This window comes from Prionailurus viverrinus, chromosome B4, assembly GCF_022837055.1.
Source record: "Prionailurus viverrinus isolate Anna chromosome B4, UM_Priviv_1.0, whole genome shotgun sequence".
NCBI lineage: Eukaryota > Metazoa > Chordata > Mammalia > Carnivora > Felidae > Prionailurus > Prionailurus viverrinus.
In genome coordinates this window covers 3,804,457-3,827,271 of record NC_062567.1, presented here as the reverse complement: position 1 = coordinate 3,827,271, position 22,815 = coordinate 3,804,457, and the positions used below count along the sequence as shown (strand labels likewise).

Genomic DNA, 22,815 nt, shown 5'->3' with positions numbered 1-22,815 from the left:
CTCTCCTCCCCCGCTCATGCTCTGTCTCTCTCTTCTCAAAAATAAACAAATGTTAAACAGTTTTTTTTAAATAGTGCAGACCAGGCAGCAGCAAACTTCTACTTGAAGGAGTAGGTAGGAGGTACTCCAGGCTTTGTAAGTCAGGCGGTAGCGTGTCACAGATACGTGACTGCGTAACTTCTCTACACCATAGCATGAAAATAGCTCCAGACGGTGGAGCAGGTGAATGGATGTAAACGAATTTATGTCAAATAAGACTTTATGTACAAAACCCCTGTGGCCTGCCTGCCTGCCATAGTTTGCTGACCCCCGGTATTGATGAATCAGAGGGCAGGGCCATCTGAAGGCATGAGCATTTCAAACAATCATGAAAAATAATTATAAAGGGTTGATGGATAAAATAGGGGCTGGTTAACTAAAATGTAGTGCATCTCGGGGTGCCTGAGTGGCTCAGTCAGTTAAGCGTTCAACCCTTGCTTTTGGCTCAGGTTGTGATCTCATGATTCGTGAGATTGAGCCCCGCATCAGGCTCTGTGCTGACAGTGTGGAGCCTGCTTGGGATTCTCTCTCTCTGTCCCTCCCTCACTCATGTGTGTACTGTCTCTCTCTCAAATAAATTTAAGAATAAAATAAAATATAGTGCATCTGTAAAAAAGAAGATACTGTGCACCTGTTAAAAGAATGAGGGTGATCGTTCCGGACGGTGGCAGATTGCATTTTTCAAAGATAGTGGCACTTTGAGACTCCCCTCCTCCCATTGAGATTGGGTCTGGGCTCTCTCCCTTTCAAATAGAACATACCTTTGTGACTCCTTTGCCCAGTAGAGTATAGTGGAAACGATGCCACGTGACTTTCAGGGTGAGGGCAAAGGAGGGGATGTCGCTTCCACCTTGATGTTGGGAAATGCGCACTCATGAAGCCTCTAGCTACCATGCCATCAGCCTGACTGACGTGTGAGGTGGTCTGAACTTGATCATGTGGAAGGATCGCATAGAGGGGCCCTGGGACGACACGAGACAGATGCCATTCGGCCCCGAGCTGCTTCAGGGGCCCGTTGTTTCGGCCCCAGCCACCTTCTGACTGCTCCCGCCCCCACCGGCCAAGCCTTTCTAGAATTCCTGACCACAGAAACCACAGGAGAAAATGCCATGGTTGCTATTAAACCACTAAGTTTTAGAGTGGTCGGATGTGCAGCATTAGATAATTGGAACGTGCACAGATACAGAAAGATGAATACACCGTATCATTAAGTGAAATTAAAGCAAATCAATAGAGCATGTATTTATGGAAGGATACACCAAGAAACTGTTAATCTAAGTATTGCTTCTGGGGAACAGAACTGTAGATCCAGGGTGGGAGGGAGACCATTGTGTTTCCTTTTATTTTCTGTGTAATTTGAAGTTTTTACCATGTACAGATGTTACTTGATACTTTTTTAAAAACTAGTTTACATTTTTTTAATGTTGAAATTTTTTGTCAACTTTTTTTAAAAGCTTTTATTTATTTGAGGGAGAGAGAGATAGAGTGGGGGAGGGGCAGAGAGAGAGAGAGAGAGAGAGAGAGAGAGAGAGAATCTCAAGCAGCCTCTATGCCATCAGTGCAGAGCCCAGTGTGGGGCTTGAACCCATGAACCGTGAGATCATGACCTGAGCTGAAACCAGGAAGGGGACGCTCAACCGACTGAGCCACGCAGGCACCCCTAGTTTACATTTCAAATAAAGTGGAGAATGAGAGCTAGAATTTTCTGAGTTATTTTTTTTTAACATTGGTTCCTTTACCCGGTGCATCTATAGGAATTAGAGCTGTGTGCAGTGGGATTTTAGACTCTTCACAAATTCACTTGTATGAGAATATGAGGATATTGGAGATCAAAGAATATGTTGAAACATGGACTATTTAGGAAGAAAACCTATTTCCAGGGAAACCTAAATCAAAGTAAGACACTGCTTCTCAATTTACGGTTTAATTTATCTTGGATAAGACAAATTCCATTTTGGAAAGAGGAGAAGATACAAATTTTCATTAGGAGAAAACCCAGCAGGTTATTGTGCTCTTAGGTTCATCGTCATTAATACCTTCCCCAGCCTAATTCACATTGTCTTTACTGAAACATGGTATATGTTAACAGAAGCATTTGGTTAAACCACATCTAGAATCTCTTTTTTTTTTAATTTTTTTTTCAACGTTTATTTATTTTTGGGACAGAGAGAGACAGAGCATGAACAGGGGAGGGGCAGAGAGAGAGGGAGACACAGAATCGGAAACAGGCTCCAGGCTCTGAGCCATCAGCCCAGAGCCCGACGCGGGGCTCGAACTCACGGACCGCGAGATCGTGACCTGGCTGAAGTCGGACGCTTAACCGACTGCGCCACCCAGGCGCCCCTAGAATCTCTTTTTAATCCAGATCACTTGAGGAGAGAGCAGTAGTGTCCTAAAGAGACTAAATTTTTTGTTTTAAAAAAAAATTTTTTTTGTTTAACTTTATTCATTTTTGAGAGACAGAGAGAGACAGAGCATGAGTGGGGAAGGGGCAGAGAGAGAGGGAGACACAGAATCCCAAGCAGGCTCCAGACTCTGAGGTGTCAGCACAGAGCCCGACACGGGGCTCGAACTCATGGACTGTGAGATCACGCCCTAAGCCAAAGTGGGACGCTCAACTGCCTGAGCCACCCAGGTGCCCCAAGAGACTAAATTTTCATGAAGACTATTTACAATCAAGTATTTCTAAGTTCAGGAATGGTTTCCTAAAACCCAGTGTTTTATTCCTTTATTTTTTTTTTTGAGTATCACCATTATTTTTCAAGATTTTTTAAAATGTTTATTTATTTTTGAAAGAGAGCACAGTGGGGGAGAAGCAGAGAGAGAGGGGACGGACAGATCTGAAGCGGGCTGTGTGCCGACAGCTGAGAGCCCAGTGCGGGGCTGGAACCTACAAACCCTGACATCATGATCTGAGCCACAGGCAGACGCTTAACCCAGTGAGCCACCCACGTGTCCCTGTTCCTCAAGCTAGCTTTGCCTCAGATTCTTGGATCTCAGAGGCGAGTGTAATTTTAGTGACTTATTCAGGCCCTCTTATAGATGAGGAAATATATGAAGAGGTCCACTTCTTCCTATTACTTTAAAACAGTGGTTTCAGACTCGACCATCAGACCACTTGGAAGGCTTGTCAAAATACAGGTTTCTGGCTCCGTCCCCTGTGTTTCCGATTCCGCAAGTTTGGGACGGGGTTTGAGATTCTGCATTTTTAATCAGTTTCCAGGCGATGCTAATGTTGGTAGTTCTGGGACCACACTTTGGGAACCACTGCTTTGATGTCATTCCTTCTCAGACCAGGTCGGAGAACTTCTTTTCCTCTTGCAGGGGAAGAATGTTTCAAGTATGTTTAGAGTTCTTTCTCTACCCGATGATCACTTCACTGAACCTATATGTTTATCTTTTTCTGCTTTTCTAAGACAGCTACACGCTCTCGTAACATCTTTCCTGCACCTCGTGCCGTTTGTTTTGACCCTTTGATGTCACCAGGACCCGAAGTTCAGCCACAAGGACGAATAACCCCTTGACCTCTGCACCCAGTAGTCACCCATTCTGGCCGGGCCCCTGTGTGGCTCTGTTCCATGCAGCACCCCATCTTGTGGGTGTTCGTGGGTGTTCTCAAATGTGCTTTGTTTCAGAGTGCAAAGTCTTACCTCTCTAACATATCATATGGAATACCTCTCCAGCTTTGGATGGTTTGCTGTGAAGGGCATGCCCTTGAAATACGTTTAAACAGAACAACACTCTGTGAAACTCTTTTGAAATGGGGTTAGAGATTATCTTTGTCTCTCACGGGGCAATATGCTTTGATATCAGCAGGCCATCATCTTGTATTTATTTTGTAAACTAGCTCAGCGCTGGAAAGCAATCGAGAGGGCAGAGGAAGGTTGAAGTACCTTCATCGACTGGGCAGGACGATGCCGGTAGGGGAACGTAGGATCCTAGCAGAGTAACCTGGCTCCATTCAGCATTTATTGACAGCCCGCTGCATACTGAGGACCGTGCTGGGGTTTGAGCACACAGAGATAGAAAGACCCATCCAGAGAGGCAGGCTTGCATCATGGTGGCGCCTGAAGCAGGCGGGGTGGAGTTCAAGTCTCATTTCCATTGACGCCTGGTGAGCCAGAGGGTTGACTCACAGGCTTGACTTCCTCTCCCGTATGAAATGGGAGTAAAAAACGCCTGCTTCGCATGTGTGTCCAAGCCTATCATGAGATGATGTCTTCTTGTCTTGGTCCGCTTGGGCTGCCATTACAAAATGCCATAGACTGGTGTTAAACAACAGAAATTTAGTTTCTCGCTGTTCTGGAGGCTGGAAAGTCTAAGATCGGTATCTGTCAGGGTTCATTTCCTGGGGAGGACTCTCTTCCTCGCTCGTAGGCGGCCACGTTCTCATTCACACAGTCTTTTCTCGGCGTACGCGTGGAGAGTGAGAGCGGACCCTCCCGTGGCTAACCCCATCGTGAAGGTCCTCGTGACCTCATCTAACCAAATCACACCCAAAGGCCACCTCCCCAAGTACCATCCTATTGGGGGGGTAGGGCTTCACCACATGAATCTGCAGGGTGGGCGTGGTTGGGGGAGACTCAAACACGGAGTCCATAACATGCCTGGGAGTTGCTCAGCCAGTTCTTGGTTAGAGAACCACTCTGCCACCGGCCGACTTTCCCCATGCATGTTTCCTTAACCTCTTCAGCTCCAGCTGTGGTCAGATGGAGCGCTGCTGGGAAGGCTAGAGATACACCGAAAAGTTTAACCAGCTTTTCAATCTCCGTGTAGCGAGTGCTCTCATCAGAGACTTTGGGGACAAATTTAATTAGCCTACACTTTCCTTTTTCTGGGTTCTCATTCCCCCAATACTTTCTTGAGCTCGGTATCGATTCCCACTTTACAGTCGTGTGTTGTCGTCTCAGGAGGAAAGCAGGATATTGAATTTAACTTGAAAATATGAGAATTTTTTTAGGTAGCCTCTGACGTTTTTCATCACTTCATGATCCTGTCAATGTGACCTAAAAGTGGATAACAGTATGTACTTCATTTCTGAAATTCCACTACTTTTTGGACTAGTTAAGCCATGTATATTCTCTATTAAATTGGAAATCCTAACTGTGTTCACTTCTTTTTTTTTTTTTTTAACATTTATTTATTATTGAAAGACAGAGAGAGTCAGAGCGTGAGCAGGGGAGGGGCAGAGGGAGAGGGAGACACAGAATCCGAAGCAGGCTCCAGGCTCCGAGCCATCAGCCCAGAGCCCGACGCGGGGCTCGAACTCACAAACGGCGAGATCATGACCTGAGCTGAAGTCGGACGCTTAACCGACTGAGCCACCCAGGCGCCCCGTGTTCACTTCTTCAAGTTAGGTTAAAAGCGTGCTTCCGTGTCACCAACTGGTTGTTCAACCACGGTTACTTTGTGAGTGGGAAAGTCAGGACAAGACAAGGAAAGGAGAAGGGAATCACACGCCACAGCCTCCCCAGTTGGAGAGTATTTCTCGCACTTTCACACGGCACTGAAAACACTGCGTGTTTCCCTTCCAACAGAAAACCAAGCCCTTAATGACAGAATTCTCGGTGAAGTCCACCATCATTTCCCGTTACGCCTTCACTGCGGTCTCCTGTAGAATGCTGAATAGAGCTTCTGAGGACCAGGAGATTGAGTTTCAGATGCAGGTTCCGGCTGCGGCGTTCATCACCAACTTCACTATGTAAGCGATACTCTGATCGGAGACGCTGAGATGGAGGGGTGTGTGTGTGTGTGTGTGTGTGTGTGTGTGTGTGTGTGTGTGTGTTGGTGGCAGCGGCCAGGGTGAGTCTGCCAGGATGTGGGGTCCACAGCCTTCTGGCGTGAGAATTTATCCCAGCAGATGTATATGGCTCAGAAGGTTGGCTCCCTCCTCTCTCTCCTTCCCTACCTTCGTTCTCCCCTTTCTGTCTCCCTTCCACCCTTTCTTCCCCCTTCCCTCCTTCCCATGATCCCTTTTTTCATTCTGTTCCTGTCTTCTTCCCTGCTTCCATTCCCCATTCCTCTGTCTTTCTCTCCTTCCCTCCAACAAACGGGTGCCCACTCTGGGCCAGGAACTCTTCAAAGTGATCAGTATATTTCTGAGAAAAAGGCAGTGTTGTTCGGCTGCAGAAATTGCCTTGGGAGAAATAATAAGTAAGGAAACCAGTCAGTGGATGAGACAATTTTAGACCGTAGCGGGTGCTTAGGGATGGCAGGAAGGACCGAGAGGGGCTTGTCTAGGCAGGGAGAAATCAGGGAGGTGGCCTACAAGAGGCGATGTTTAAGTTGAGATCTGAACAATGAGGCAGTGTGAACCCTATGATATGTGACATAAACCGTATTTCTTCTTTTCTTCTGAGCTAAGGGGTAAAGACATGCAAAGTAGAGTAGGTTTGGGGGTTTAATTTGGGGCCTGGGTAAGATTCAGGCTGGTGAATCTTCATGGAAATTGGTCTGATGTCCTCCTGGAGAATCCCAGAGGCACCATGGGTCAGACCTGCCTATTTCGACCTGTTGGAAATTACCCCAGAATGAAATGAATGATTCAAGGTAGTGCCCCGGCCTGGAATGCGTTCTTTCTACATATCTGAGAGTCACATAAAAATATTTTCTGGGGATGTCATGGTTATGAGATCCATGTTTGAGTTTGACTTGGAACTGGAGGCCGGTAGCAGGGCTGTCTCTTGTGTTTCAGGCTCATCGGAGACAAGGTGTATCAGGGAGAAATTAGAGAGAGAGAAAAGAAAACTGGTGATAAAGTCAAAGAGAAAAGGAATAAAACCTCAGAAGACGACGGGTAAGTGCCGCTTAAAGACTCCATTTCAGCAAGGGGCCACATCTTCTCCTTTGCCTGCCCATCTTGTCCCTTCCCTTCCTTCAGTACTTACGTGCTTTTTATTTTTATCATAAATAGTTAAATATATATAGCTAACAACATAGCAGAAAAGGGGTTTATAATAAAAAGGAACATTTTACCACCACTGCTCTCCGGGTCTCACTTCCTAGAAACATCCACTTCTAATACTTCTGTAGTTTCTTTGTAGTGACCTCCCTAACTCTAAAACTTACGGTAGTCTTGTTTTTTAAAGATTTTTGTTTTTTAAAAAAATTCAAGTTAGTTAACATCCAGTGTAGTCTTGGCTTCAGGAGTAAAACCCAGCGACTCATCTCTTACATAGGACACCCAACAAGTGTCCTCCTTAATGCCCATCCCCCCACCCACCACCCCTCCATCAATCCTCAGTTCTCTGTGTTGGAGAGTCTCTTCTGGTTTGTCTCCCTCTCTGTTTTTATCTTATTTTTCCTCCCCTTCCCATATGTTCACCCGTTTTATTTCTCAAATCCCACATATGAGTGAAGTCGTAGGATATCTGTCTTTCTCTGACTGACTTGTTTCACTTAGCATAATACCCTCTAATTCCATCCACATTGTTGCAAATGGCAAGATTTCATTGTTTTTCATCGCTGAGTAGTATTCCACTGTGTGTGTGTGTGTGTGTAATATATATATACCACATCTTCTTTGTCCGTTTGTCAATCAGTGGACATTTGGGCTCTTTCCATAATTTGGCTGTTGTTGATAGCACTGCTATAAACATTGGTGTATACGTGCCCCTTTGAATCAGCATTTTTGTATCCTTTGGATAAATAGCTACGAGTGCAGTTTCTGGGTCATAGGGTAGTTCGATTTTTAATTTTTTGCGGAACCCCAAAGTGGCTGCACCAGTTTGCATTCCCACCAACAGTACAACAGGGTTCCCCTTTCTCCGCATCCTCGCCAACATCTGTTGTTGCCTGAGTTGTTTATGTTGGCCATTCTGACAGGTGTGAGGTGGTATCTCATTGTGGTTTTGACTGGTATTTCCCTAATGATGAGCGATGTTAAAAATGAGACCTCATCTGTTGATTTTCTGCTCTGAAGGAGTGTGGCATGTGTACAACACGGCCATCCTCCCTCTGTGGGCCACATATTTAGATTCTTTTCTTCCCTCTTCTTCTTCCATCACTGTAAGCAGTGTTATGCCGACCTAGACTAGCCTTACGCTGTCTTCAGTGGTAATAGTCCCTGTCCTTCAGTGAAACCGTACCTTTTCTTTCCCATTTCCAGTGTCCACCTTTTTCTACTTGATCATTTACTTTTGCACTGTCAGTGTTACCAACATGTAAATTCTGATCTTTAATGAAATTTATTTTCTTTGTTTGGTCTATAACTTGAATCTAACCACTGAAAGCCAATAACTAGCATTTGATTTTTAATGATTACGTAAATGGCATTAACTGCAGAGCCTCTGGGTATACGCAGATTCTGGTTCCCTCTCTACCAGCCTGTTTGAAGAAAAGTGATCTGTTCCCTCTGAAGAAAACTGATCTCGGTATCTAGATAAGTTGGTGTGAACACGTGAACCTGTTTTTGTTCGTTAATAAAAAGACGTAGTTTTGAGAAAGCTTGATCTCTAAAATCATAGACTGTCAGAAACTTTGGTGCTGGAAGTCCTATTAGCGAGAACAGAACATCTCACTCTTGCCTGGAAGATGTGAATCATGGGTTTACTTTGATACAAAAAGCAGCTGAGGTATAAGCTTCAGATAAGGCATTGTTAGACACAAAAGTCCACGTTTATCTTAGCTTTATAGTTCCTAAGGACAGAGAACCTCAAGTTTGCTTCTTAGTCCAGTCTGATATTAACCACTTTACACACATCCTGCTGTTCTTTAAGCCTCCAAATGCTCCAAACACTATCTACACTCCCCTTTCCCCCCAGTCTTACAGTATTGCCCTGTGTTCTCCTTTGGCAAAATTCTCCTTGATGCCTTTGATATATAGTCTCCCTTACTGCAGCAGTTTATTAAAACCTAGTTTTGTTGGACTGTAGGTGGGTCCCAAGTGGTCTTTATCAGAAGAATTTTATGGGGAATATCTTTTGTTACCATTCATAAATTGTTCATAATCATGCCACAGTTTAGTTGGATCACAACATATGCATTTTTGTTTTTCCTGGAGTTTTTAATTGTCTTTCTTTTTCTTATGAGGTACAACTCAATTTTGTCATTATTAACATCTAGCAAGACACATAAGTCATTTGAAATGGTGACTAAATGAACAGCTGTGACAAGCGATGACATCCACATTATTGCCAACAGCATTTGGAAGGCATCGTGGATGGGGAGGCACATCTTGATTTCAGAGCTGTCAGTCGTGGAGGCATGGTGTTTCCAGGTCCAAGGAATACTGTCATTGCTTTGCAGCCTTGTGCCCTGGGATTTCTTTTCATTTTCTTCTAAGTTGGTCTTATTTCTCCTGGTCTTCCATGTCTTCCTCTTTCTTTTTCACTTTTACTTGGCTGGAGTATATTCTGAAATAACTTCCTCAGGATGGGTATGTGAGAGACAAACTTTCTGAGACCTTGATTAACATTTTGACTGTATATGAAATTGAAGATTCAGAACACTTCATCATCCCAGCATCTTATAACAATCAGCATTGCTGGTGATGCATTTAATATGCTCTAATACCTGATTCCTTTTCTGTGTCTTCTCTACTGGATGTTTGGAGATTTTACGGTAATGGGCTTAGGTGTCAGTCTTTCTTCAGCCATTCTTCCCAACTGTCAGTGAAGCTTTTCCATCTTAGTATGTATGTCCATTTTTAGTTCTGGGAAAGAGAAGTGTAGGAAGCCTTTCACCTTAGTCACTCATTCACACATGGATTTGGAGGTCTCCTTCCTGTATTTGGCCCCCTTCTCACTCCCAGCTTGTGCTGAGCCAGAGCTTGCCGTCTCTCTGATGTTCTGTGGATGGTTTGCATCTTGGTCCTTTACTGCAGCCTCTTCCCACGTAGGCTGAGCTGTAGAGTTCTTGTTCTGCCCAATTTCCCACCTTCCAGAAATGTTTGAAGTGTTGTACCCTCTAATGGTTGCCCCTGCCACTCTTATTCCTTTGGTTTAATCCGATCCCTTTTATGGTCAGTCTGCCATCTTGAATCAGAGAACCTTCACTGCAAGCACTGAAAACATTTGGAATGGTTTGTATTTTTATATGCTTTGTAATCCCTTATTCCTTACCCTTACCCCTGGCCACATCCACCAAACCTTACCAAGTGTAAAAACCTAATATGTTAGGCATTTTAAAGTCACACCAGATGTCAGGCTTGTTTGGCCATTGCTGTAAAGAGAAGGATGCAGTTCACATCTTGACCCCAAAGCTGTGTTTTCCAGCAGGCCACCTATTTCAAAATGCCCTTTCCTCTCTGCCCCTTGGGCGTGACTTGGGGAGAGGTAAGGACGTTCAGCAGTCTGGAATTCTGTCTCTTCAGTATTCCTTGATCCTTTGTAGCCTTCCTCTAGTTCAGGCCTTTGGCTTCCCCTCCCAAAACTAACGTATCGTTTTTCTTCCCAAGGACTCTCTTGGGACAGTGGCCGGTGCCCTGAAGGGACTTGAGGGAACCAGGTTTTCCTTTTTCTCTTTCTAACAGGGAAAAGGGGACTGAAACGTTCAGAGCCTCTGTCGTGATTCCCAGCAAGGACAAAGCTGCCTTCCTGCTCAGTTACGAAGAACTCTTGCAGAGGCGGCTGGGGAAGTATGAGCACGTTGTTAGCGTGCGGCCCCAGCAGCTGGTGGGGAGGCTGACGGTGGAAGTGAATGTTCTGGAGAGGTCCGGCATCACATCGCTGGAGGTGCTGCGGTTACAGCACAGTAGGCAGAAAGGCAGCGTGAGGGGGGAAGGTGAGTGCGGTTGCTGGATCTTCGGCGCTGGCTTGGGGCGGGTGTTGGCTTTACGGAAGCCTATAAAACAGCTCCCCTTCAACAAAGGCTCTGAGAGTTTGTGGGAATCTGAAAGACGACAGCGAAGCAAAGGCAATGCCCTGTATGGGTTTTTTAATTTATTTGTTTTGGGAGAAAGAGAGAGAGCGTGTGTGCAAGCGGGGGAGGGTCAGAGAGAGAGGGAGAGAAAAAAATCCCAAGTAGGCTCTGTGCTGTCAGTGCAGAGCTCGATCACAAAATCGTGACCTGAGCCCAAATCAGGAGTCAGACACTTAACCGATTGAGCCACCCAGGCGCCCCCTTGTAGAGTATTTTTTTTTTTTCCTAAACCAGGGTTCTATCAGGAATCTTAAGTTTAAATCATTTGATACAGTAATCCTCACTTCTGGGCATCTAACCCAAGTGAAGCATCTAAAATATTGGGGATGTTACATGCATCACCCTGTTTATTTTCCTTATTTTTTAACATTTATTTATTTTTGAGAGAGAGACAGAGCGTGAGTGGGGGAGGGGCAGACAGAGAGGGAGACACAGAATCCAAAACAGGCTCTAGGCTCTGAGCTGTCAGCACAGAGCCCGACGTGGGGTTTGAACCCACGAACCGTGAGATCATGACCTGAGCTGAAGTCGGTCGCTTAACTGATGAGCCACCCAGGTGTCCCTTTGCATAACCCTATTGGATAACATTTGTAGTAGCAAAAATGTTCTATCGTCCTAAATATTCAACCATACGAACGTGATTAGTAAAATATGGTTATGAAAACAATTCAGCATGTGATTGGGGGGGAAAAGACGCATTTGTACACATTCTATAATGTTAAATGAGGGACGCCTGGGTAGTTCAGTCAGCTGAGTGTCCAACTTTGGCTCAGGTCATGGTCTCACAGTTTGTGGGTTCGAGGCCCACATCAGGCTCTGTGCTGACAGCTCAGAGCCTGGAGCCTGCTTCAGATTCTGTGTCTCCCTCTCTCTGCTCCTCCCCAGCTCATGCTCTCTGTCTCTCAAAAATAAATAAACATTAATTAAAATTAATTTTTAACTAATTATAATTTAAAAATTATGTTAAATGTGAAGTGGACAAAAGGCTAGAAAGTTATATAAAGTAATAATTTTATACTAGAGGATGAGGGATTCCATGGTGATTTTTCTAAAAATCCATTTTTGAAACATTAAACATATAACACTAACATAAACGTTTCAACAACGTGTGAGATTCTTTCTAAAATTAAGTAGGGGAAACTCTGTACTATACATTTGATTGAGGGCATGGGCATTTTGGTTCATAACCTGGACTTCTTAGTTTAGGTTTTTCTCAAAATCTGATTTTTAAAATAGCACTCTGTTTGTTGAAATGATAATGATAAATTCAGTATAATATAATTTTAATTACAGTAATTTCAGCTGAGAGTTTATATGTAAATGTTCACTTGTTTTTCTTATACCACTTTTTGTTTTATTTTTACTTATGTATGTATTTTTATTTAAATTTTTTGAATGTTTATTTACTTCTGAGAGAGAGAGAGAGAGAGAGAGAGTAGGGGAGGGGCAGAGAGAGAGGGGGACACAGAATCCGAAGCAGGCTCCAGGCTCTGAGCTGTCAGCACAGAGCCTGATGTGGGACTCGAACCCATGAACCGTGAGATCATGACCTGAGCGAAAGTCGGACACTTACCCGACTGAGCCACCCAGGCACCCCATTATACCTCTTTTTGTCTTAAATGTTTGTTTTTAAGAGAGAGAGAGACAGAGAACGCATGTGCATCTGTGCACACGTGAGCCAGGGAGGGGGCGAGAGGGGGGTGGAGAGAGAGAGAATCCCAAGCAGGCTCCATGCTGTGAGCACAGCGCCTGATGTGGGGCTCAATCCCACAAACCGTTGAGATCGTGACCTGAGCCGAAACCAAGAGGTGAATGCTTAACCGACGGAACCACCCAGGAGCCCCTAAACGTTCACCTGTGTTGGGCTGTGCCGTAAGCAGACCAGTAAGCCTTCGTGTCAAGTCAGATAACGAGGCAGATGTGCTAGAAAGCTGCACAGGGCTGGGAATCTCTAGATTTCAGTATTTGTGATGTTGAGGCCCAGAAAATGCTTTGTCTCCTTATGGTATTTAACTCAATGCCTTTTAAACTGTAGATAGCTAATTAAGTGCTTGCCAGTGAGGAAAGAAGAATGAATATATACCAAAGCTAGTAAAGAATGTTTTAGGGGCGCCTGGGTGGCGCAGTCGGTTAAGCGTCCGGCTTCAGCCAGGTCACGATCTCGCGGTCTGTGAGTTCGAGCCCCGTGTGAGTTCGAGCTCCGCGTCGGGCTCTGGGCTGATGGCCCGGAGCCTGGAGCCTGTTTCCGATTCTGTGTCTCCCTCTCTCTCTGCCCCTCGCCCGTTCATGCTCTGTCTCTCTCTGTCCCCAAAATAAATAAACGTTAAAAAAAAAAAAAGAAAGTTTTAAAATTTCATTTTTTCCTAATCATAACTTATAGGGAAATTCTCCTATGTACTGCTGTGTGAAGGAGGTATGTTTTCAGGAGAAGGAAAATTCTTTAGGAGTTGCTGGGATCTCAGAGAGGGCGGAGCCACCATGTGGAGGGGCTCGTTGGAGATGCTGGGGTAGTCCTGCTGCGGTAATGAAATGTGTGCACTTTGCCGAATTTCCAGAACCGCTGTGACTCTTTAGTGTGTGAATTGTGGCATGCATGTGTTATCTGTGGAGGCCATATGGATTAGGATTGTTAGTCAAGAAAGTTGCTTACTGTTTATATTCTGGGCCTGTGAGAACCTCAGAGGAGTTTTTCCAGACCATTGATCTCTTGGGACCTGTTTATTTTTAAGAAAGTTGTTTTCCTAGCTTTTTGTACCAAAGCAGATATTTTGCCTTCCAAAGCATGGAGATTTCACAAGCACGTATCCAAGCCAGGTGCAGTGGACCAGTTCCCTTTTGGCTCCTCGTTCCCATCCTTCCGAGCTCAGCTGTTACTGTCCCTGCAAAATGGCGGCCCCGACATGGAAATGCACAGGATATTGTGATGTTTGTCTGGACCTTATTGCGTGTTACCCAAAGAAATCCAGGGTAGAGATCAAACTAGAATTGGGCTTGCCCCAGAACATGAGCTGTAACTGTGTGAATGTGGACCCAAGCCAGTACATTCCTCTGATAGATCTGGCTGCCGTGAAGAGATCAGACTTCTGGAATTTCTCAAAGCAAATCTGTGACCACTGGACCCGTTTGCATCCTTGGGGATACACTTCTGGATTGGGATGACTGCGTGCTTGATCCTAGACTCAGCACTTGCGTGCGCTATCTCATTCAACCTTCACAACAACCCTCTTGTGTTGTATTTTTTATCCCATTTTATTTCTGAAAAAGGCTTATAGAGTTTATAATACGAACAAGGACTCATATTTAATTACTGTTAGAAACAGAATCTCTAGGCATAGAGCTGACTCCCAACTTCATGCCCTTGCCCTCTGAACTGTACTGCCTCCTTAGTAAATAGAAATGGCAAAATACCGAGGGTCTGAGCTCAAATTCCAGATGGCTCCCTAGTTACGTAAGAAGAAAAAGAAAGGCTCGAAGCAGTACAACCTATCTTGGCCTCGGTTTCATTGTCTCATATATCAGGTATGCCAGGATTGGGCCCATAGCTAGTGTTCCTTCTCAGTGTAAAAACGAATCTTGTGAGATGTAATTTGGAAGCCAAGGCATCATACTTACTGGATTATTAAAGTAGAGTGAACTCCTGTATGTGGTTCAAAGTCTAAAAGATTATAAATTGGTTTACAGTGAAAGACAAGACTTCCTCTCTTATGCCTCCCACCCGCAGTTTCTCTTCCCCTAAAATATTTTGATGGTTTATGAGCTCAGTGGGAAAGAGTCTTTGAAACTGAGACTTCTCCTGGAGCATGATGGGATGTGTGATGTTCTGAAGGCACACGCCAAGATGGATATTCTGTGTATGTGGCTTGTTTGAGGCTGGTTATTTCACTTTCTGTGTTAAACCCAAACTTCCTATTGTCCCATGACACCTAAATTACTGCCCTTTCCATGATTCCAATTTTTTTTTTTTTGCAGAAAATTTTTATTTATGATAAGATCCCAGATAGTGGGGAGTAAAACAGAATGAGATAAACAAAGTGAGAAATAGGGTAGCTTGCCTGTTTTATTCCCTTTTGCTTTACATCAATGACCCTCAAACCTGGCTCTACCCGTTAATCACCTGGAGAGGTTAAAAAAACCCAAAAAACATACAGATGACTGAGCCCTGCCTTAAGCACTTGAATCAGAATTTACCAGGGTGAGCCCTAGGTGGCTGGATTTCTGGGTGTGATAGCTTTACAAATTTATACGAGAAGCCAAACAACATATGAGTGCTTTTAACGTGTTCATTTAGTTGTAAGGCTAAAGAATGAGGCTGCGTATGTTTCTACCACGGAACGGGTCTGGTTCTATGACTTCCATGGTTTCCCCTTTATTTTAACATTTTAACAAGCAGTCTCATTGAGGTTTTAGTTTATATAGCATAAAATTTGGTCATTGTAAATGTACGACTTGTAGATTTTTAGTTTTTGCAGAGTTGTGCAACCATCACCACCATCCAATTTTAGAACACTTCTTTCGCCCAGAAAGATCCACGTATCTGCAGTCACTCCCTGTTTCCACCCCAGCCCCAGGCAGCCGCTAATCTACGTGCTGTGTGTCTTCAGACAGCTGTACTTTCAGAAGCAGCCCAGGTGATTTTGATGCTCTGCAAATGTTAGGAACCCTTACTTTGAACTTACTAGCAGACTTTAGGGACATTCGCTTGGTCAAGATCTTGACCTACAGAAACACCTTTGAAAATAAGTAAGATTGTTCTTGTACTTTCACGGGACCCTCAGCACACTCTGACTTTTGACCCTTAATAAAATGTGCATGGTCCCTCGTTTCCACTAACATGTTTTTACTGTTGAATACAGGCCAACATAGGATTACTCACACAGTTGGTGGAAAATAACCTCTTTCCATAAGCAGTTTCTTCTGCTCATCAACATAGTTGGAAATGGAAAAGTACCAACAAGCCAATGGGTTGGTGCAGTCTTTCTAGGATAGTCTTGAGCTTATTAAACTGGGTAGCCCATCTTCTCTTGGAAAAGACGAACGTGATCATTCAGTGCATTGGCGGGCAGGGGTTGGGGGGAGTCAAAAGAGCTTCTCTCCTTTCCTTGATTCCTACTGTGGCTTCCTAGACCTCTCCTGCTCTTCCCCACTCTTCCCCACACCACAGTGAGAGCAGGGGCTCCTACCTTTCGAAGCGTGTCCACCTTCAGCCTTCCTGTCTCCCACAGCTCCTTTCCTGGCCCAGTGGGTCCCGAACATCAGGTTGTGCTGCACGTTAGGATCAACCGGGAGCTTTTGTAGATCTATTAGTCATGCCAGTTAAATTAGAGTCACCAGTGGTGAAAGCTTGTTTTCAAGTGTTATTTGGCTTAATTCCTACCTCTTTGTTCCCTAAAACTGGGATCGTGGGCTGCTGACTCTGTTTCCAAGCCTCCCAGCTGGAGTTCCTAAGTAATCCCAACTCCTCATCTTTGCCAAAACTGACAGACTCATGTGATGTCACCCTAATCTGACATTAAAAGGAAATTTTAGTTTCAGGAGCTAAGAGACCAACATAACTATCTTCATTTTCTTCCAGTATCTGGTTCATCATCGTTGGGGCTCCATACTCAAGAGCACAGAAAAAGCTAGAGTACCAGGGTTGTGCTGTGAAAGTACGTTCTGAAAAGACAACCTACGGAATGGGGGAAAATATTTGCAATTCATATGTCTGAGCATCCAGTGTCCAGAATATGTAAAGAATTCTTACCACTCAATCAAAAGGAGATAAACAGCCCAATTTAGATACGGGCAAATGTTTTGAATAGACATTTCTCCAAAGCAGACATGTAGATGGCCAAGAAGCACATGAAAAGACATTCACGACCATTAGTCGTTAGTGAAATGCAAATCAAAACCACAATGAAATAGCACTTCAGGGGCGCCTGGGTGGCGCAGTCGGTTAAGCGTCCGACTTCAGCCAGGTCACGATCTCGCGGTCCGTGAGTTCGAGCCCCGCGTCAGGCTCTGGGCTGATGGCTCAGAGCCTGGAGCCTGTTTCTGATTCTGTGTCTCCCTCTCTCTCTGCCCCTCCCCCGTTCATGCTCTGTCTCTCTCTGTCCCAAAAATAAATAAACGTTGAAAAAAAAATTAATGGGGCGCCTGGGTGGCGCAGTCGGTTAAGTGTCCGACTTCAACTAGGTCACGATCTCGTGGTCCGTGAGTTCGAGCCCCGCGTCGGGCTCTGGGCTGACGGCTCAGAGCCTGGAGCCTGTTTCCGATTCTGTGTCTCCCTCTCTCTCTGCCCCTCCCCCGCTCATGCTCTGTCTCTCTCTGTCCCAAAAATAAATAAACGTTGAAAAAAAAAATATTTTGAAAAAAAAAAATTAAAAAAAAAATAGCACTTCACTCCCATTAGGATGGCTGTAATAATACAAGGAAACAAAAATGGAAAACAACAACTTTTGGCAGAGATGTGGAGACCCTTGTGCATTGCAGGTGGGAATGTAAATGGTGTAACCATTGTGGAAAGCTATTCGATTGTTCGTCAGAAAGTTAAACAGAGGATTACCTTAAGATCTAGCAGTTTCTCGAGATGTATATACGAAAGAATTGAGAACTAGTATTCACATACTTGTATGTGAATAGCACCGCTATTCACAGTAGCAAAAAGGTGCGAACAATCCAAATGTCCATCAATAGGTGAATGGATGGTCGGCATCCGGTTATGGCCATACAATGGGATATTGTTCAGCCATGTAAGGGATAAAATACAACATGGATGAACCTTGACAACATTATGCCAAGTGAAAGAAGCCAGACTCAAAAGGTCATGTGCCATATGATTCCACTTATATGAAACATCCAGAATAGATAAATCCAGAGAGACAGAAGGCGTGTTGATGATTGCCAGGGTCTGGGGAGGAAGGGACAGAGGGAGAGTGACTGCTTTAGTGGTTACAGAGCTTCTTTGGGGATGATGAAAGCATTTTGGAACATTGTAAATGTACCAAATGCCACTGAATCGTGCACTTCAGAAAGGTTCATTCTATGTTTGGTTGACTTTACCTGTTAGAATCCTACCTCGCCCCAGTGTCCTGGGCATCAGGGTCTGCTGTGCCCTCCAGCGTTTGGCTGTGCACCCTTTCTATGTCCCAGAAGACAGATGGTAGGGCTCAGTGGAACTCCACTTCCGTACAGCCTGCTTCTTAATCCCGTCCTCCCACGTGAGAAGCATCTGTAAAATTTTGACCCTCAAATAAGCCTAAGAACCGGGGAGACTTAGTTAGAAAGAAGAGAACCACTTGAAACGAGCCTCATCGCCTCTTGTGTGGGTGTGGGCAGGAGGTTGGCCCGCAGCAGGCTTTGAGGTTACGTCCTGCAAGATCGAGTGACCTCCGACCGGAGACTCGCACAGGGTCTTGTAGATCAGTAAACACCCAATAAGGGGTTGATTGAATCTGTCAAAAAAATCCCATTTATCTTTTTCTCTGTTTGGTCTGTTAACCTCAAGACTCTGTCTTCTGCTGCGCAGGCTCTCTCAGGATTGTATTCTAGGCACCCAGCGTGGTGCCTGCCGTGGAGCAGGTGCTCAGGAAGTATCTGCTCAGTGAACTCAGGAACAAATAACTGTTGGCAGTGAAGGTGCCACTAGGTTTTCAACAACTTCTTGGTTTAAGTTGGGTAATTTTGCCAGAATTTAGGCGCAGCTCTTATTTTCTGTGCATGGGTGGGGATTAGGGGAAAGAATTTGGTTCCAGAAGACTGGTTGCAAATACACGGCTGTTCTCCTCTTCCTGGGTTCCCAGAGAAAAGCTAGGATGCTCAGTTAAATTTGAGTTTCAGGTAGACAAGTATGTCCCGTGCCATCTCTGGGACATACTTACACTAAAATACCTTTTGTTTATCTGCGATTCAGATTTAACTGGGAATCCCGTGTTTTTATTTGCTAACCCAGTCACTGTGTCGTGACTGATGGTTCACCCCTGGTTCCAGCTGCCCTGCTCTCCGTGTTCTTCCCCAGGATCTAGTCTCTTCTACAGCTGGAAGGGAATGGCCCTGTTTGGGCTGTTTGGCCAGGAAATAATAATCTGGTTGTTATGTGAGGGTTTCCAGCATTGTTCAGCGTAGCAATGATTCAGGTATGAATCATTTGGCTCCATAGTTGGTTTTGTTTGGTTTTCTTTTCTTTTCTTTTGTTTTGTATTTAATGCTGATATGAGAACCGTGTTCTCTTGTTTGTTCTGACACTGGCCAACTGTGAGCAGGATGGCTCAGAGAGACCTAAGAAGTGGCCTTCTCTCTTTCACTTGACATTGGTGACCAGTCTGCTCTTCTCGGGGACGCCTCACTCTCTCTCTCTTCCTTCTTCCTTCTTCCTTCTTCCTCCTTCTTCCTTCTTCCTTCTTCCTTCTTCTTCCTTCTTCCTTCTTCCTTCTTCTTCCTTCTTCCTTCTTCTTTCTTCCTTCTTCCTTCTTCCTTCTTCCTTCTTCCTTCTTCTTCCTTCTTCCTTCTTCCTTCTTCCTTCTTCCTCCTTCTTCCTTCTTCCTTCTTCTTCCTTCTTCCTTCTTCTTCCTTCCTTCTTCTTCCTTCCTTCTTCTTCCTTCTTCCTTCTTCCTTCTTCTTCCTTCTTCCTTCTTCTTCCTTCTTCCTTCTTCCTTCTTCCTTCTTCCTTCTTCTTCCTTCTTCCTTCTTCCTTCCTTCTTCTTCCTTCTTCCTTCTTCCTTCTTCTCTGGTGTGTGAGGTGGAATGTGGTCCAGGCGTAGGCACTGCCCACTCTAGCTGTGGCTGAAGCCAGAGATGTGCCTGTCGCGTGGGACCTGGGTTACTGACAGCACCTGCCCCACCACCGGAACACTCCCACGATGGATTTCTTGAAAGTCTCCCCTTTTCGTCTGCGCAACCACATGCCGATATGTTGAGTCGTCTCCGTGTTAAATGTTCCACAAGCCTGTCCTGAGTTCTCATCGTGTTCCTGGCAGCTGTGCCAGATGCCCGGAACCTAGAAACGTCTAAGATCTTGTCACAGCCCTTGCCGAACTTACAGCTGGTAATTTTTAAAACTTAAGAAAGTTTCAATTGTGGTAACAAGCGCACGTTCAATTCACCATCTTCACCATTTCCAGGCGAACAGTTGAGCGGTGTTGAATTTACTGACATTGCTGTGCAGCCAATCTCCAGAACGTTTTTAGCTTCCCGAACTGAAACTCTGTATCCATTCAACAGCATCTCCCCATTGCCCACCCCCTGCCCCGCCATGCCCCAAATCCCTGGAAACTGCCATTCTCCTTTCCGTCTCTGGGAGTTTGGCCAATCTTAGATACCTCACGTAGTGGCATCACACAGTCCGTATTTGTCTTTTTGTGCCTGGCTTATTTCACTTACGTGATGTCCTCCAGGTTCATCCGTATTGTGGCAAAAATAGGATTTCCTTCCTTTCCACGTCTGAAAAATATTCCATTGTGTATATAGACCACGTTTTGTTGGAGGTCACTGGGTTGATTCCACTCTTCGTTAATGTGAATAGTGCTGCTATAAACATAGCGTACAGGATCTTCAAGATCCTGCTTTCATTTTTATTGGGTAGATACCCCAAAGTGGAATCACTGGACCGTATTGTATTTCTAGTTTTAATTTTTTGAGGCACCTCCATGCTGTCTTCCATAGGGCTATGCCATTTTGCAGTCCCAGTCATGGTGCACAAGTGTTCCGATTTTTCCACATCCTCACCAGCACTTGTTATTTTCTGTTTGTTTGTTTGTTTGTTTGTTTGTTTTGGGTTGGAGTCACCTTAATGGTATATAGAGCTGTCAATTTTGAACAATAACAACGCTTTTGTCAGGTTGAATCTAGGAGATGCCATGAAGGCTTTCCCAGTGATTGGGCCGTGTTCCTCCTGTGTGCAAGAGAACAGTGTAGAGGGATTTAACAGAAATCTCTGGATCTTTGTTGCTGTGGCACCGCTTTTGGTAGGCTTTCCATCTATACTTAGAGTGGCTGGTATTTGAGGCCTTCCATGGACACAAAACGATACCAGGAAGAGAGAACACATGCTTTGCAGGCTAACTGCGTGTAGAATGTGTGAGGTAGTTGACTTGTTTCCCACGTCGTTTCTCTGAGGAAGTCAGTCACACGGGGAAGACTGAGGCTCAGGAATGTACTATTTTAGGAAGAAAGAGCGTCGGGGAAGTAGTGAAGAAGGCAAATTTTCTAAGAAATTTGGGCAAGTGCCACTCAAATGTCAAGCGATGGAGTTGAATTTGAACTCTTCCAACTATAAATTTGCATTAGTATTTTATGCTGCATGTTGCTGTCATGTCTATATGATGCTGTTTTCCAAAAGGGTATAAAATACCTATTATCAGGATAGGGGACAAAACTCCCTTCCCATGAGAAAATGATAATAGGGGACTTATGAAGGCATCGAACCAAATTCCTACGCATCTTGATCAACGCAACTTTACCGCTTTCCCCCCCGAGACCGCGCCAATATGTATTTTTAATTGAGGTGTAATTCACACAACATTATATTAGTTTCAGGCGTACAGCGTGATGATTCTATATCTGTACATGTTGCAAAGTGATCACGGCAATAACTCTAGTTGGCGTCCATCACCACCCACTTACGGAGTTGTTTTTTCTTGTGGTGAGAGCTCTTTTAAGATTGACTGTCCTCAGCCACGTGGTGCAGCATTATGAACTCTGGCCAGCGTGCTGTGCCTTACAACCTCATCACCTTCTCTCCAGATGCTCCGCCAGCTTGCTTGAATTTCGTCTGTATTGCTACCGTCAAAGGGTGGTTGCCCAATTAGTCACAATATTTTGGACTGCCCTCTGTTGAAGAAATCTCCCCACTGGGGTCCAGGTGAGCAGGTCACATAAACAAATGTAGATAGTTTAGCCCTTTCCCCGGGGGGAAATGAGCAGGCGGTGTTTGTTTGGAAATCCTTTTGTAAAGCACCAGGTGTCTGCCGTGTTTCTCAGTAGCAAGCCCGCGGGCCACAGGAAAGAGGCAGGAAACCCCTCTGCCTGCTGACCCAAACGGGCATGGCTTTCAGCTGATGTCCTTGACTGTGGTTCTTTGCTCCTAAATCTTTTCACCTTTAGACCTTTTACATAGCAGCTGACTTCCGTTTTTCCCCATGTGGTTGTCTGGGAGGAGAATGTTTATTTGTGAATAACATCCATGCTCCAGGACAAAACGGAGAACATCCGTTTCATTCTCTAAAATGTATGAAGTGCTTTGTCCTTACAAGATAGAATCAGCAGGAGGACTACTTAATAGCACTTGCGTGTATGATTCTTAACCTTACGTAGACTCCTTGGAGAGTCTCGTGAAAGAAGGCTTTGGGCGCTGTGTCCAGAAAAAATCCATCCATGTATACTTTCATGCCAAATTCTGTGTATAATTTCAGGGGGCTCTTGGGAAACTACCGGCTCCCTTATGCTTTATAAAGATTGTTCTGTCTCCAAACATTCTTGAACTCCCTATTATGAATGTTCATTATGATTTCTCTTTTCTGCTCCAAATAATGATTATTTCGTTTTTACCAAGCTCTCAGTTGTGTGGAGAAGCCTGTCACCGCAAAAACGTAAACTGTGTGTTAAAAAGAGTATTTTTTTTTCCTCATGAGTTGCCTTTCATCCCAGACAGAGAGTATAAGAAGCTACTTCAGAAAGGGGCAGAGGCTGGAGGCTGATACGTATTGAGTACCTACTACGTGCCAGGCACCGTGCTTGGTACCTTATATATGTGATCTCACTTAATTCCGACAACGATGCTATGATGTGGATTTACTCACGTCAAACGGAGGTAGAGCTGAGGCTCAGAGCTTTAAGTCAGTCGCGGGGATTCTGTCAGACCCTAGAGTCCACTTTCCTCAGTAGTATGTGGCTTCTAGAAGAACATGTATCTTGTTCGAAAATACCGGGGTCTGGAAAAAA

General features: G+C 44.7%; 1 protein-coding gene across 1 annotated transcript in view; it reads left to right on the top strand.

Annotated features, from left to right (window-relative positions):
- The window catches only part of ITIH5 (inter-alpha-trypsin inhibitor heavy chain 5), a 79,738-nt gene that overhangs the window by 17,865 nt on the left and 39,058 nt on the right, over positions 1-22,815 (top strand). The window contains exons 3-5 of the mRNA XM_047866575.1: positions 5,577-5,740; positions 6,734-6,835; positions 10,511-10,761. Coding sequence (XP_047722531.1) covers positions 5,577-5,740; positions 6,734-6,835; positions 10,511-10,761 — 517 coding nt within the window. The remainder of the gene's footprint in view (positions 1-5,576; positions 5,741-6,733; positions 6,836-10,510; positions 10,762-22,815) is intronic.